This window comes from Narcine bancroftii, chromosome 3 (assembly GCF_036971445.1).
Source record: "Narcine bancroftii isolate sNarBan1 chromosome 3, sNarBan1.hap1, whole genome shotgun sequence".
Taxonomy (NCBI): Eukaryota; Metazoa; Chordata; class Chondrichthyes; order Torpediniformes; family Narcinidae; genus Narcine; species Narcine bancroftii.
The window spans coordinates 322,357,013-322,373,627 of NC_091471.1; the positions used below are offsets into that span (position 1 = coordinate 322,357,013).

The window sequence follows — 16,615 nt, forward strand, 5'->3', positions numbered from 1 at the left end:
TTCATAAAATTGGATGTGCAGAGTCATTGTGGATGTTATGGATCCATGTTATCTGATTTTTGTGGCCAATGAGGCTAAGGCTAGAAACCTTGTCCATTCATGTACCCTGAAGCAGGGTCGGTGCCAGAACAAGTCTTGGCATGGGGCATGTAGTAACCGTGTGGGGGGGGGGGTGCGGGGGTGCAATCTGACTTTCAAAAACCCGCTCGGCAGGTGGGTGAAGGGGTTGCTGGTGCCTACCTGCCGTCCGCCGTGCAGCACTGCCGCCTTCCCCCTCCCTCCTCCGACGTAACGGACAAACACGGGGATGGTGGGGAGTTCACAATACTTAGTTTGAGGGGGGTCAGTGTCCACGAATGCCCTTGGCGCTGACCCTGCCCTGAAGAATTATATGGACAATCATTGTGGACAGATACCAATGATGCAGTAGCTCCCAAATTTGATCTTCTGTCTTGAGTAATGGACCAAACAAAAATTAAATGATGGTTCTTTCAATAACTTGAGTTTGTTTATGAATTTTAGAAGTTAGAGCTTGGGGCACGATCTTATTCTACCAATCTGTAAGATTATGACTGACCTGTGATCTGTAACTCATCTCCATGAATCTGGCATTCCCCAAGTCCCTTCATGCATATGGTTCGTAATAACAGATAATATTTTATCAATTGTTGCTTGCAAAAGAACATTCTAAGTTTCAGCCACCTGTAAGTCCTGACTCTCAGCTTCTGGATTTCTAATCTCCTACCCCCCTTCCTCCACTGGATGTGATTTATCTCTCAATTCCCTTGAAAATATTAATTAAATTATTCCTTAACCTTCTAATTTTGAACAATATAATGCTAGTTTAAGTAAATTGCTAGTGATTTAGCCCATGGATACTGAGTATGATTTGGTAAATTTATCTTGCATTCCCTTTAAGGTATTTCTTACCTAAGAGTGGTGTTCTGTTTTCCAGGCTTGTCTGAACAATGGCTTGTACAATTGTCATTTGATTTCTTGCATTCCATTCTGTAGTCATTTATGGTTTTTAGACTGCAATGTCTGGAAAATCGCGGAAAAAATTAACATAATTACTGCCCGTGTGGTTCTTCACATTGGGCACATTTTTAGACTGCAGGTACCTGAGTGCAACAGTTCTAATGGTTGGACGTGCAGTCGAGTGGATGGCTGTCAATGAATTTTCCGGTACGATTTACACTGCAGGCTTCCTCCAAAAAATTGCAGGGGTCCTGCAGGATAAATCGCAGTGCAGGGTAAATCGCAGTGCAGGGTAAATCGCAGTGCGGGGTAAATCGCAGTGCGGGATAAATCGCAGTGCGGGATAAATCGCAGTGCGGGATAAATCGCAGTGCGGGATAAATCGCAGTGCGGGATAAATCGCAGTGCGGGATAAATCGCAGTGTGGGAATTGACTCAAAATTCCTGCACGTTCCTTTTCAGACTGCCCATGTGGCAGCAAAATTCCTTGATTGTGCGGTCTGCAGTCTAAAAACCATATTTAACTATATTTTGTTTTATCTATTCCATTTAAAACATCTATGTACATGAACCTCTAGTCTCTTTGAATCCAACTTTTTCTGGTCCATTCTTTTTTTGTTCAAAGTGAAGGATATCTTATTTACCCTCATTGAATCGATTTGTGACACCCAAACGTTAGAGATTTTTAGAATTTTAGTCTCTGCTGATTCTATTGCTATTTAATCCTGAGAATAATCTTGGATTTATGGTTTTCTAATAATAAAAAAAGAATATTTCTGAAAGCATACTGACTGGTTTAGACATCAGAGGCTGGTTTAGAAACTTGAATGCCCAGGAACATGTAAGGCCACAGAAAGTAGTCAATTATATGTGCAAACCTCCTGGCCATTGCAGAGATCTACGTACGGTACTGTTATGAGCCCAGAGGACCTCAAAACCCAGAAGCAATAGTTATTCACCAAGACAAATGGTTACTTAAACAAAAGTGGCTTTTAATGATTTTTAAACATGAAAACAGAATCACACTTTAATATCACTATTGACTTAACCAACTTAACTTAACCCCCTTCAAATTCTAAGCGCACGTGTATGTAAGTTCAGAAAAGTTCTTTGGTTTACAGTCCAATCTCATTTCTCATTCCTCCATGTTCACTGGTTGCAGGCAATTCTTATACTGTACGCAGAATTTAACATTTATAAAGTTCACCAGGCTTTGGTGCTTGTAAGGTAAATGGTTACCGCTCAGGAAGGTTTTTGCCAGTTTTCATAGAGAGATTTGTTGTTTGCTGGACACCCACAATTATAACCTCTTTCTATCAGGTCGTCACAGAGTTCCTTCTTGTTTCTCTTATTTCAAGTGAAACATTAGACAGCCAGTCCTCTCCTCTTGCATGAACCACAAGGGCATTGTCCAGGTTGAACAAGCACTCACAACCTGTTTTCCAAATGGGGTTTTCCACAAGCTTTCCAGCTTCTCCTGTTCCAGTCCCAACTGCTGCTGCTGAACTGTAGAAATGAATTCTCACTCTCTGAGAGAAAGCCTGTTGTACTTTATCTGCTAACAAAACCACAGCAAGATCCACTCCAGACAGTCTGCAGCTCTGACAAGTTTTTTCATCTGTTGCCTTTTTGTAAACAATAATCCATTAGTGAAATCTCTTGGGCACTCTCCAAAGCTTTTGCAAAGGCTCTGGGGCTGATATGTCTAGCATTAGCAGAGCTCCTGTGTTTTAAATAAGATTTGTTTTAAAGTGTATGTGACCTACACTGAAAAACTTGTCCCAGTTTATCTCCCAAAAACATAACTATATTCTGTCACAGTACTGCCTCAAGAAGGTTGCCAACATTATAAAAGGCCTCCATCACTGTGGGCATGCCTCTTTGAGGATATAATGGGTGCAGTAGATAGAGGGGAACAGGATGCTGTATATTTGGATTTCCAGAAGCCGTTTGATAAGGTGCCATACAAGAGGCTTATCAATGAGATACAGATGAATGGAGTCAGGTGAAGTATATTGGTACAGAAGGCAGAGATAATTTTTTTTTCTGATTGGAGACAATGGTAAGTGGGGGGGAGGGGGGGCTGCAGGGGTCGGTGCCACAGCTGTTCACCATTTACATTGATGATTTGGAAGAGGGGACAGAGTAGTGTAGCCAAGTTTGCGGATGATACTAAATTGAGTGGAAAAGCAAAGGATGTGGAGAGGCTGCAGAAGGATATAGTTAAGTTAGGTGAATGGGCAAAGGTCCAGCAGATGGAGTACAACATTAGGAAATGCAAGGTCATCCACTTTGGCAGAAAAATTAGCAGATTATTACATAAATGGTGAAACACTGCAGCAGGCTGTTGTATAGAAGGACTTGGGAGGGCTTCTGCATGAATCGCAAAAAGTTGGGTTGAAGGTACGACAGGTTATTAAGAAGGCAAATGGAATGTTGGCCTTCATCGAAACAGGAATTGAATTCAAATGCAGGGGGGTCATGCTACAACTGCAAGGTACTGGTGAGGCCACACCTGGAGTACTGTGTGCAGTCTGGTCTCCATTCTTGAAGATTTATACTGGCTTTGGAGGCAGACCAGAAAAGGTTCACCAGGTTGATCCTGGAAATGAGGGGGTTGACCTACGAGGAGAGACTAAATCGTCTAGGATTATACTCACTTGAATTTAGGAGAATGAGAGAAGATATTATAGAAACATAAAATTATGAAAGGAATAGATTAGATAGAAGTAGGAAAATTGTTTTCACCAGTAGGTGAGACCAGAACTTGGGGTCACAAACCTCAAGATTCAAGGAGTAGATTTAAGACAGAGTAGTGAATCTGTGGAATTTTCTGCCCAGGGAAGCAGTTGAGGCTACTTCATTAAACATATTTAAGGTTCAGTTAGATAGATTTTTACATAAAAAAGGAATTAAGGCATATGGGGCAAAGGCAGGTAGGTGGATCAGCCATGATCTTATTGAATGGCGGAACAGGCTCAATGGCTGATGACTGCTCCTATTTCTTGTGTTCTTTTCACTGCTACCTGCAGGCATATGTTACAGAGGGCTGAAATCTGACATATCTGGTTGAAAAAGTATTTTTTTTTTCCCAACAGTTAAATCTCTCCACTGTACTCTTAGCATAACACTACAGGACCAACAAAAATCAGTTGGCACTACTGACTCCTCGCATTCTTTTGCGTTGATTTATTTCCAGCAGTGATATTTACTGTTTTTCCTCTTCCTTGTTTTTCTCATGTGTTGTATATTTTATGTACCTGGGAATCTGCAGCAAGTATGACTTCCATTGCATCTGTTCGTAGAACATCTCACGCTCTCATCATCCAAATAGGAAGGATAATAGTTGTGGCCCAACACATTCTTGTAAGGTCTAATTGGTCACAAACTCCCAATTTGAATTCATGAAATGTAGCCAGTTTCTGTTCCTTTGTGGTGGATGATTGTGTGTTCAGATCAGTCCAAATACTTCACGTGTAGAAGATCAATTCAGATGCTCCAATACAATACAGAGCAGAAGTTCGCTGTTGTAATTACAAACATTGATTTAAGGCTTGAGCAGTCTGGGATTAAATGATCCTATTTGATATCCTTGATTCTGTGCAGTAGGAGCAGAAGCATTTCAGCATATACAACAGAAAGAACAAGCTACCTTGCTACCACCCACCTATTGATCAGATAGATATCTCAGAACCTGCACAACTGGAATCTGTGGGAATTATCCTCAAACAGGTTATCTGCTGAAAGAAGACTATTTTGAAAATGAAAAGGGTGTTCTTAATAGTGATGAATTTTGGTAGGTCAAATGTAAAGGTAGAATATCTTGATGAAGGGCTCAATCCTGAAATATTGGTTATGTATCTTTATCTTTGCTTTATAAAGTACTGTGGTGATGTGAGCAATGAGAGAGACACAGCCATCACATTGAGAGTCGTTAACGACTGTTTTTATTTGAATTTGGCACGTGCCTCTTTAAAGGCAGCACTTAGTCACCCGGTGTGTGATGACGTCACAGATGCTGCCTGGGGTGTGTGCCATGCGGGAGATTCAACTGGGGAAGAAACCCCTGTCGGCGTCATCTTCCCAGGGCTGCCCTACCACATGGCATTACAAGCGGGGCCGGTTCGCCCTGAGCGAGTGCGCTGCCACAGTACACTGTTTTACATTGTGTTTTTACTTCTTGTTTTACTTGAAGGCAGAGTACATGGATAATGGTAGAATACTTAACAGTGTGGAAGAACAGGGATCCAAATCCATAGATCTCGAAAGGATGCCGCACAGGTTTATATAATAGTAAAGAAGGCCTATGGTATGCTGGGCTTCATTAATTGGGGGATTGAGTTCAGAAGTCATGAGGTAATGTTGCAGTTCCAAAAATCTCAGGTTAGACCACTCTTAGGATGTTGTGTTCAGTTCTGATCATCTCATTATCGGGAGGATGTGGAAACTGAGGAGAGGGTGCAGTGGAGATTTACCAGGATGTTGCCGAGATTGGAAAACAAGTCTTATGAGGCAAGATTAGCAGAGCTGGGACTTTTCTCTTTGGAGCAAAGGATGAGAGGTGACTTAATAGAGATGATCGTCACCAGCATTACATCCTCTGGAGTTAATTCTTTAATGTAAACCACATAGAGATGTCATGAGGACAGGTGAGAAGAATCTCAGGGTTGTATGTGACAAAACTTTGAACTTTGATTTTTGAAAAGTAAATCCAACTTTCATAAACTCCAAGGAAAAAAAACAGAGGCACCAAAAGTGATAAAAGTTTGGTTTAGAGTTTTAAAACTCGTATTGATGAAAGAAATGATGGACTGGAGCCATAAATTGTTCAGCGAAGAATGTTTGGTATGTGGTCCCAACCAAGAATAAACTTTCTTAACCTGAATTTTGAGAGGAATTTGGGTACTGATAAATTACAATCAATGTTTCCTATTTTAGCTCCAAGAATTAATGCTGTTTAGCTGAACAGTACTTTTCCAATCCTTTTGCTCTTTTCTTAGGTATTTGCTACTTGTTTTAATGGATGCAGAACGAGCTTGGAGCTACGCTATGCAGCTGAAGCAGGAAGCAAACACTGAACCTCGCAAACGCTTCCACTTGTTCTCACGGCTCAGGAAATCTGTCAAGCATGCTGAAGAACTGGAGCATTTGTGCGAGAGCAATTGCGTTGATGCAAAAACAAAGTTGGAAGCTCAGGTAAAGCAGCAGTGGTGTTGATACATTTTGGGGAGGATGGGAGTTGGGTGGAGTTTACATAGATTAATGCTTTTACATGGATCCTGTTTGACCTCTGTGCCTGTCTTTTTACCCTCTGCCTCATCAGATTTTATTACCTCATATTTTATTACTTCTATGTTTTTTTTTAAACTTTAAGATTTTATAACATGAATAACATTTAGGATTACATTAAAAAAAATTAAGAATAAAATAAAATTACAATACAGTATCAGTAATCTAAATAAACTATACCCTCCCCAATAATTATTACACATTAATAACCCAACTCAAATTAGTCCAACCCCCCCTTTCCCCCCAAAATAAAGAGTGAAGAATTAATAAAGTTAATAATATATGTGAGAAAAAGAAAAACCCACTTACAAAAAAAAACAAAAACATAACCGATTAAAATACTAACAAAAAAAAAGTAATTAATACTAAGATATCAGACTTAAAAAACATATTTAAATCAAACTTAAATGCATATATTTAACAAACGCAGTTAAGGTGAAACATATTTAACTCAAACTTAATATAAAAAATTAGTAAAGTTAGTAACATCTATCAAAAATTCTTAAACAATAATCAATTCTTAAAAAAATTGTAGCATGGAAAAAAAAGATGAAAAAAAACTTTCTCTATAGAGATAAACCTTCACCAAATATCAACTAACTTCACATCTATTATCATATTAGTCACATAAACCACCATCTTAAAACAAAATTCAAACCTCATTAAGCATTGTACAATTCAATTTTAGTACTCTTCCACCATTTTTCCCTTTTACTCTTGAATAGATATCCAATAAAAGCTCCAATACCACATTTAAATATCCCCAATCATTACATTAAAATTCAGATATCCAAATAATAAAAACACATCTACAATGAAATCTAAATCTTCAACAAATGGAGTATAAACCACAAACAAAATTCAAGCCTCATTAAGAATTGTACAATTCAATTTATAACTTTCACCATTATTCCCTTCGTTCTACAACTAAAATAGCAAAATAATATACACCAGAATTACCACTCCTTTCACCTTAAAGTTAAAGAAAAAATATTAAAAAAAACATCCATCCCATTCACATTTAAATTTCAAATATTCCTTATCTACTGAATAAACTTTACAAAAAAAACACATCAATTTTTAGTTTTTTAAACAATCAAATACTTTCTTATGCTTTTTTTATATTTAAACAAAAAAAACCCCTTCACTCTTTAATCTAATAATACAAAAAAAAGGAAAAAAAACGGGTAGGAGGTTAAAAATATCCCCTCCCGTCTAAACCGCGCAATGCAGTAACTCCCCCAAAAAATAATGGGTGTGAGATAACTCACACGTAGCAGATGACTTTCAGGAAATAGTGCCTATCCAGTTCTCTCCCCCAACTCTCACTTCATCTTAAACTAACATCATCATTATTTAATAACCCTTTTTTTTATAAAAAAAACATTATAAAAAAAAGGACAACTCTTCTTTTAATCAGCTCCAACTGCTGAGTCACCATTACAACCATTCCTTCTTGGAGCACGGCTCTTTTCTTCCATCTCTTGTCTCCTTAGAGATCGTGGCGGACTATGTCTTTGTTGAAACTGAGTAATTGACAGCTCTTGAGCAAATGCTATAGCTTCCTTTGGAGAATCAAAGAACTTTGGTTGACAACCATCTTGGAAAACCTTCAAAACAGCTGGATAGCTAAAGGTTGCCTTGTAACCTTTCTTCCACAACAACTCTTTAGCAGGATTGAATTCCCGTCATTGGAACATAACTTCTTGACTCAAATCCGCATAGAAGAAAACTCGATTATTTTGAATCATCAAGGGTGATTTTCTCTGTTGTGCATTTCTAATAGCCACTCGTAAAATTATTTCTCTGTCGTAATAATTCAAGCAACGAACCAAAACAGGTCTTGGACTTTGACCTGAAATTGATCTTCTACGCAAGGCTCTGTGAGCACGTTCCAGTATTATACCTTCCGGGAAATGTTCTTGACCCAGCACCTGTGGAATCCATTCAGTAAAAAATTTTCTTGGGTCTGGTCCCTCCATACCTTCCGGCAAACCAATAATCTTTATATTGTTCCGTCTGGATTGGTTTTTCAAATAATCAATCTTTTTCACCAAATTTTTATTTTGAGTTTGTAAGTCTTTGACCATTTTGGTCACATCAAAAACTTGATCCCGTATTTCATCTATATCTTCACACGAATTAAATTTATCTCTCACTTCAAGCTTAAAAGCTCCAAACTCAGCCATCTGTTGAGAATGTATTTTCACCAGAATATTAAACCTAGTGCCAAGTTCAGTCATAATCTTGGATAATCCCTGCCTTGTATAAGATAATTTAGATTCAAGATTCACAAAAATCTTTTCAATTGGAAGAGATTTTGGCTCAACAGATTCCTGCTTCTTCTGCATAACCAAAGGATCTTCTGTTCCTTCCTTCATTCTGGTTGCCTTCCTTATAGTATGACTGCGTGTGGAAACCCCAGCCACAGCCTCTCCAGCAATGACTGGAAGACGCTGGCCGGGGTTTCCCCCAGTCCATAATGTATTAAGTTCTCCCAGTACATCAAGTTGTATAGGTTCTTCTATTTCAAAAGATGCAGTTTGCAGCGCCACCTCTACAGTTGACAAATGCCTTTGAATAACTCTTTGTTCTAAAGGCTGTTTGGCGCCCTCTTTAGGGGGCTCTACCGATGTAACATAGAGCTCTACATCCGAACACTGTACCTCTCTCCTGGGATCCATTTCACGCTGAGTCCCGGTGTCTTTCCTGTAGGTAGGCTCCAAAACTTGAACTTTTGGAAAATGTAGTTTTTTGATGATCTGTTGTCGTTTTTTTTTTGCTCTTTTCCACCAATTGTACCATCATAAGTTAAATTAACAGCACTGAAATTATCTAAACTTTTAAAGAATTTTAACGGGCATTTCTAGACAAAACAATAAGATAGAGTCAGGAGAGGACTGGAAGGCACGTCTGATCCTTACGCCATCTTGCCACGCCCCCTTATTACTTCTTTGTGATTAACATTGGTACTTTTGATTTGCCCTGATACACTTTTATATCTACAATGCTAAATTATTACTGTTTTAGTTTATACACTAATCAGGTAGTGGAGGAAAAATGTTACTTGTGCTTCATTATTCACATTGATCACTTGAAATGTTAGTGTGTGTTTTTCCCATGTGCTTTCCATGCTGACTGCTTTGCAACTTTTACAGGCATATACTGCCTACCTTAAAGGCATGCTGTGTTTTGAGCTGCAAGAATGGAAGGGTGCAATGGAGGCTTTGCACAAATGCAAGTAAGTGATTTGCTGCCTTACAATTGTGGCTGGCTTTATATTCACCCTGCCAGTTCCTATCCATGTGCACTGTTCATTGTGGTCTCCATCAATTCTGCTTGCACTCACTAGCCATAATTATGATGTGATTGGTCATATCTGGTGCTGTGGGAACTCCCACATTGGTTAGACAAGAGCCCCTTTTCCACTGTCATCCCAGTTAATTGGCTATGCAGTGTCCTGGGATAGGAAGCCCTTTGTGCCATTTCCACTGAGCCACCCTTAACTGGGACACTAATTGCTTTTCCACTGAACGTACTCATCCTCGTGAATTGGAGTGTTCTCTCTTCAACTGGAAACGGGTGACTTTCTGCTGACTCTTTTCCGCTGGTTTTATCAGCACGCCGGCTTCAGCAAACACCGGGGATATGAGTAGAGGTAGAGACAATTAATCTCCAGCGTGAAATGATGTCATTTGACGCTGGTATTCAGACAGTGTTCCTGTTCCTCTGGACCCTGTCCCAGTTAATTCCTGGGAAAGGGTGCCAGAGGAAAAGGGACAAGGGGCTCTCAAAATTATACACCTTTGCCATAATGAACATAAATTTCCAAGTCAATCATTTGGAAGGGCTGGTTTCTAGTTGCTGCCACACTAAGCCTGTTGAGCTTTTACAGTCAATCCAAAAGCTTGTTCCTCCTTTTTTTAATCTGCACACTCAAGACCACAGAAACCCATCCTACAAGTTGGTAAAGATCCTTTCTCGGGCCAATAATAAAAGTCTAAGCATGAAATTAGTGAAACTTAATCTTGACCAATTGGCAAAACTCTGGCAAATGGATTTTAGTAAAGACAAATTCAACTTAGAAAAAAGGATAGAACTGAATAATTTTTAAATGGTGAAAAGCCTAAGGCAGTGGTGATTTAAAGACATGATCATAATGTTTAATATAGTTGGGAAGTTATCAAAAAGAATAACGGAATTCAAGAGTGTGTGAAAGTTCTGCTGCACCATCAGGTTAAACTGACTTGGCGGTTGTGACCTGCATCTTTGGGAAGATGTGTAACTGAATGTACCAGAAAGGGTAAAATTCCTGGAGCGATTACCCGAGAAATCTTTGAATTTAGAAGGTTAAGTAGTGATTTAAAGCAATTGTTTCAAGATATTTTAGGTGAACTGATTTTTCTTGATTCATTCTATTTATACTGGTTGTGACATTTTAAACTGGAAGGTTTAAAAAATATAAAGCCAGATCTCTTGGGAATGAAATTATGAAACATGGGATGAGATTGGAGAAACTTGAAATCCATTAACAAACAGCAACTAGTATCTGATCAGCTATTACTAATTATGACCAATCAAGGTTATTAAAGAAGATTGGGAAAGGAGAAGTACTTTGTTACATTTCAGTCATAAAGTGAATGATGGAAAATGTTTGGGGGGCTAATAGCCTGGCTATTTCTTTCTTTCTCTTTACCATCCCCTCTGCTCTACTGTCTTGCTGCAGTGCGGAGTACGAGGCAGGGATTGTGCTTCAGTAAATGGACTCCTGATGGACACGTGCATGATGTCAATTGCACATGAAGTGCTCTGGTGGTGTGGAGTATACATGTGCATCCAGGCATTCTGAATATTGTATGTGCTGCCAGCAATATTCCTGCAATCATATTAGAATTTAGTGAAGAGAAGAAGAGTAATGGATTTGAATTGTCTTTGCATGTGGTTTGTGAATTGGATTGGTGTTTGTTTTCTTCATTACTGTACAATAAAGCCATGATGATCTGGCATGCTTGGGATTTTGGTGCTGCATTGGCAGATTTTCTATCTAGAAGTTGTACCTAATATCTCAGCATGTAGCGTGCGTGCTATGCAAAGTGTGGAGCAAGAACGACACACACACACACAGTTGAGTCAAGGTCAGAAATTGATTTATAGCTCTATTTAAATCCACTCCCTGCCTCTGACGACAGGAGTAACGTCATTGCAGTGCTGGCCTCCGACTGGCCGGCGTTCCCGCCACACGGGAGGTCCTGTGGGATGACGACCATTGGTACCTGTGGGACCCTTGGAATCACCGTGTTTGCCAGCCATTTTGTTGCCACAAGGGACACCTCCCCGCCCACCGAACCAGTGATCAGAGTGTCTGTTGCCGCTTTGGGCGACCTACCTCTGTGTCGTGGAGGCTGAGTCTCGACTGGCTAATGTCTATGTGGGGCAGTTTTAAGCAGTCGAGGGTGAATGTTTCCTCTTTGCCGGCAATGTCCAATACACGATGACCTGTTATGCCTGACAACGCTGCATGGCCCCTTGTATGGTCGTTGGAGTGGTGCCTGGTGCGCTCCACTTTACACAAAAACATTGGGGGCGAAAGATTTGGGTTGGCCATGTAGCGGGGTCTGTGGAGGGGCTAGGGTACCCAGTCTGTCCCTCAGCTGTCTCAGTGCCACCAAGGGGGTTTCCGGATCCTTGGCAGTAGCCAAGAACTCTTCTGGGATTACTAAGGATGCGCTGTAGACTATTTCTTCTGTGGAGGCATTAAAGTCCTCCTTCGCCGCGGTGCGTATCCACAGAAGGACCCAAGGCAGTTCATCATCCCAGTTGGGCCCCTTGAACCGTGCCATCAGGGCTGCTTTTGTGCCTGTGGAACCGCTCCACCAACCTGTTGGCCTGCGGGCTAGTACAGCCCGGAGCCCCGAGGTAAACTGTACTCCCCTGTTGGAGGTGAGATGAGGTGAGACTCCAAATCTGGACACCCAGGTGTTGATTTGTGCACCTGGCGCAGGCCTCTGTGGTCGTGTCAGCCATCGGGATCACCTCCAGCCATTTTGTGGAGCAGTTAACTATAGTGAGGAGGTATCTCACCCCATGGGAAACCAGTAGCGGCCCCACAATATCGATGTGGACATGGCTGAACCTAGGCTGCGCTGACTGAAAAGTCTCGAGAGGTGCTTTAGTGTGAGTTTGCACCTTGGACGCCTGGTAGAGCTTGCAGGTCTTGGCCCACTGACTGACCTGCTTGTGAAGCCTGTGCTGGCCATCATCTTTACCATGGTTCTGATGGCTGGATGCACCAAGTTGTGCACTCTGTCAAAGATCTGCTGTCTCCATGCTGCCAGCACGATGGGGCAGAGTTTACCAGTGGAGATGTTGTAGTGGAGGGTCTGGTTGCCAAGGGCGATGACGACTTCCTCCAGCCGCAGCCCAGAAAGTACCGTCCTGTTGTGTCAGTCATCGTGTTGTGCCCTGGCTAGGGCTGAATAGTCTATGCCCTGGGATAGGGCATGGATGGACTCGATGACGGGATAGGAGAGTGCATCAGCCACCATGTTGCTCTTGCTGGCGATGTGTTGGATGTTTGTGGTGAATTTGGATATGAGGAAAGGTGGCTCTGCTGCTGGCCAACCACGGGTTAGAAACTTTGTGGAAGGCGAAAGTCAGTGGTTTGAGGTCTGTGAAGACCTTGAATTGTTTGCCTTCCAGAAAGTACCAAAGTGCCTGACCACAAGGAGCAGCGCCAGTAGCTATATTTTTCAGGTGGCAGAGGTGGCTGCTAAAAAAGGCCAGGGGCTGTCATTGCCCATCAATCAGCTGTTTGAGGACCCTTTGAGGTCAGCTCCTCCAGCCTGGAGTGAACCAGAAGGGTGGCATTGGCCAGAGCATCCTTCACCTTCTGGAACACTCCAAGGTGTCCCCATCCCAGGCAATGTCTTTATTTTCCCCTGCCATGAACATGAAAAGGGGTGCATGATTAGAGTGGCTGCCGGTATAAATCGAAGGTAGAATCTTACCGACGAACTCCTGCAGCCCCTTTACGGTGCGAGGTTTCATGACCGCTGAACAGCCTCCGCCTTCTCGGACAGTGGTTTCGCCCCATATCTGTCGATCTGATGCCTCAGGAAGTCAATTGTGTCCTGCCCAAACTGACACGGTGGGGTTGATGGTCTTAACTCCTGCAGGAGGGTGAATTGTTGTCTGAGGTGGCCCACGTGCTCTGAATGGTTGTCACTGGCACTTAGGTTATCGTCCAGATAGATGAATGCGAATGGGAGGGCCCAGCCTATGATCAGGCACTGAAAAGTCTGAGCAGCATTCTTAAGCATGAAGGGCATCCTCATGAACTCGAACAGACCGAAGAGGGTGACTATGGCAGTTTTGGGTATGTCCTTGGGGTAAACTGAGGTTTGATGATAACCGCTGATTAAATCAACCTTTGAAAACATCCGTGCCCCTTGTAAGTTGGTTGTAAAGTCTTGGATATGGGGCATGGAGTATCTGTCCTTGTTGAGGAGTCGGAATCACTGCACGGCCTCCACCCTCCTGCTGCCTTTGGGACCACATGCAGGGAGGAGGCCCAGGGGGCTATCTGACTGCTACACTGTCCCCAACTCTTCCATTTTCTTAAATTCATTTTTGGTGAGGGCAGGTTTTTCAGGGGGGGCGGCGGGGGTGGGGGGCTCTCAGTGAGGATGTGGTGCCCTTCCCCGTGCTTTGGTTCTGTGGAGGAGAATTAGTGTCTCAATTAAGGGGAACTCCACCAGGATGCATCTGTCGGCGTTGTCGGAGGCGAGATGGGGGGCTGGTAGATTGGCTTCCCCCAGGGGCATCGATTGAAAAGTTCTGGCATGCACCAAATGCCGCCATTTCAAGTTCACCAAGGAAATCGGCTCCCAGCAGTGGTTGTGCCACTGTGGTGACAGTAAAAGTCCACTTAAATCGGTGGCCAGCAAATAATTGGGGGATGGTGTGGGTGCTGTAAGATCGTATAGAGGTGCTGTTCGTTGCCCTCAGTGCTGGGCCTGGCTTGACGTTCCGGGTTTCATAGGCCATGATGGGAAGGACACATTTCAGCACTGGTGTCCTCGACAGAGTCCCGCACATGGCGGAGGATGTCACATTGGCCAACCTCCACAGCCATTAATGATGGTTGGCTTGGCGTTTCCTGGAATTGCGCACAGTGGCGGCATTGATGGGGCCCTGCACCCCATCACTAATGGTAATATGGATGGGTAAGGGGGTCCACTTGGCTCTCCATCGACTGTGGCCTTGTTGATGGCTGGGGTTGGGGCATGGCGATCTGTTCCACCAAAGGCATCATGTTCTTTCTTTCCTCACCAGAGCATGTCTACTCAGGCTGTGACTTGCCTTGGGTTGCTGAAGTCCACACCGGTGAGTAAGAGTCAGATATCCTCGGGCAGCTGCTCTAGGAAAATCTGCTCAAAGAGCAGGCAGGCAAGGCTTGTGCCCCTTGCTCATGAGGGCAGATAGGACCCTGTCCCCCAAACTGTCCAAGTGCAGCAGACGGGCGGCGAGCTCATGCTGTGATAGCCCAAAAGTGTGGATTAGTAGGTCTTTTGAGGGCACCGAATTTGCCTTGCTCTGAAGGTTGCCAGAGGAAATCGACGACCCTCACTGCCGTGTCCTGGTTGAGCAAGCTCAGTAGATAGTAGTGGCGGGTGTTGTCGGTAGCGATCTGTCAAAGGTGAAACTGTGTCAACACGTGTGGCCGTGACGCTCAGAACATTGGCAGCTTGAGTGAGACTGAGTGGTCCGTCATCTTTGGGTCCAACTGCCGGTTGGACCTGTTGAAGTCACGAGTGTAGCATGCGCGCTACGCAGAGTGTGGAGTAAGAAGGACACACACACACACACACACACACACACACACACACACACACACACACACACACACGACTGATTTTATTGCTCTGGCACCTCTGTTTATATTTACTCCCTGCCTCTAGCAACAGGACTGACATCATGGCAGCGCCAGCCTCCGACTGGCTGGCATTCTCGTGTTTGCCTGCCCTGCGGGTCCCTCGCAATCGGCAGTCATTTTGTTAGCCAGGTTGCGACTTGGTTCGCGGGTTGCTACAAGCACTCTTAATTCATTATTTCCCAAAGGTTTTACACAATGACTTGACAAGTGATCAAGATGGTTGTCTTGCTGCCTGACCTGTAAAAAGTTGGTTGAATTAAATGGGCATAATTTAATTTGGCCGATGTCATTTGAAATTCATATTTCCTCAACTAGGGTGAAGACTTCAGACAGGACAAAAAGCATCTGTTTTCCATGAACCATATTTCACGCATACTCATATTTTATCACTTTGCTCTTGTACAAGTACTTTTGATTTCTTGCTTAATTTATCCATTTAGTAGGATAAATTGGAAGCACTATTGAATTATATTGTTATGGAGTCAGGAGGACCCCAGACACCAGCAGCAATAGATATGCACCACAACACAGGGTTACTTAAAGAAAAATAGTTTTTAATTATATTTGAACAATAAAACAGAATTGAACTTAACTTATTACTTAACCTACTTACTACCTAACTACTTAATCCTCCCTCTAATACTAAGCGCAGGCGTGTGTAATATATATAGAAAAGTTCTTTGGATCACAGTCCAATCTCACTGGTTGCAGGCAATTCTTGTTCTGTGTCCAGAAGTTAGCATTTACAAAGTTCACCAGTCTTTGGTGCTTAACAGGCAAATGGTTACCACTCAGGAGGGTTCTTGTTGGTTTTCAGAGAGAGATTCCTTTTCCAGGACATCCACAACTGATTCCTTCTCAATTAGTCTTGCTGACGAAACTTGCCCCCTTCAGGGTTCTCCAGATGATCCTCTTTCTTTCAGGTCACCCTTCAGACCCCAAGTCTTCTCCTTTGACCAGACAGCCTTCCAAAATTTGCCAGCTTGTCCCTCTGGAACTGATTTTTGTGACTCCTCTCTCTGTTTCACACCCTCCCTCTCTGAGAGCAAAACTCTTTTGGCCTGCCTGCAAAGATCACATGCTCTCTCAGGCAAGCTGCTGACTTGCGACTTTGTTGCCAAAAGCATTCTGCAAAAGTCCTGTAAATATTCTGTGTTTTAGAATGTGTGTGTGCAAGCTGCTCTAACAATTCCTCCTAAATCACCTCTAGATACAATATTCCCACCTCTCCACCTAGCTATTTCTTGCCTGCACCTTTATTTGCTCAAGATCTGAAATTCCATTTAAAGATCTGCCCCCCTCTTGAGCCTACTGAAGCCTACCTTAACATTGGTTGTAAAGCATGCACTTGGGTATACTGAAGTTATTAAGGATGCTATGTAAATGCAGTTTCTTTTCATTCATGTATTTGAG

The 16,615-nt window shown here is 42.6% G+C and overlaps 1 protein-coding gene across 1 annotated transcript in view; it reads left to right on the forward strand.

Annotated features, from left to right (window-relative positions):
- The window catches only part of srp68 (signal recognition particle 68), a 104,641-nt gene that overhangs the window by 13,194 nt on the left and 74,832 nt on the right, over positions 1–16,615 (forward strand). The window contains exons 4-5 of the mRNA XM_069928995.1: positions 5,979–6,174; positions 9,426–9,508. Of these exons, the coding sequence (XP_069785096.1) occupies positions 5,979–6,174; positions 9,426–9,508 (279 nt within the window). The remainder of the gene's footprint in view (positions 1–5,978; positions 6,175–9,425; positions 9,509–16,615) is intronic.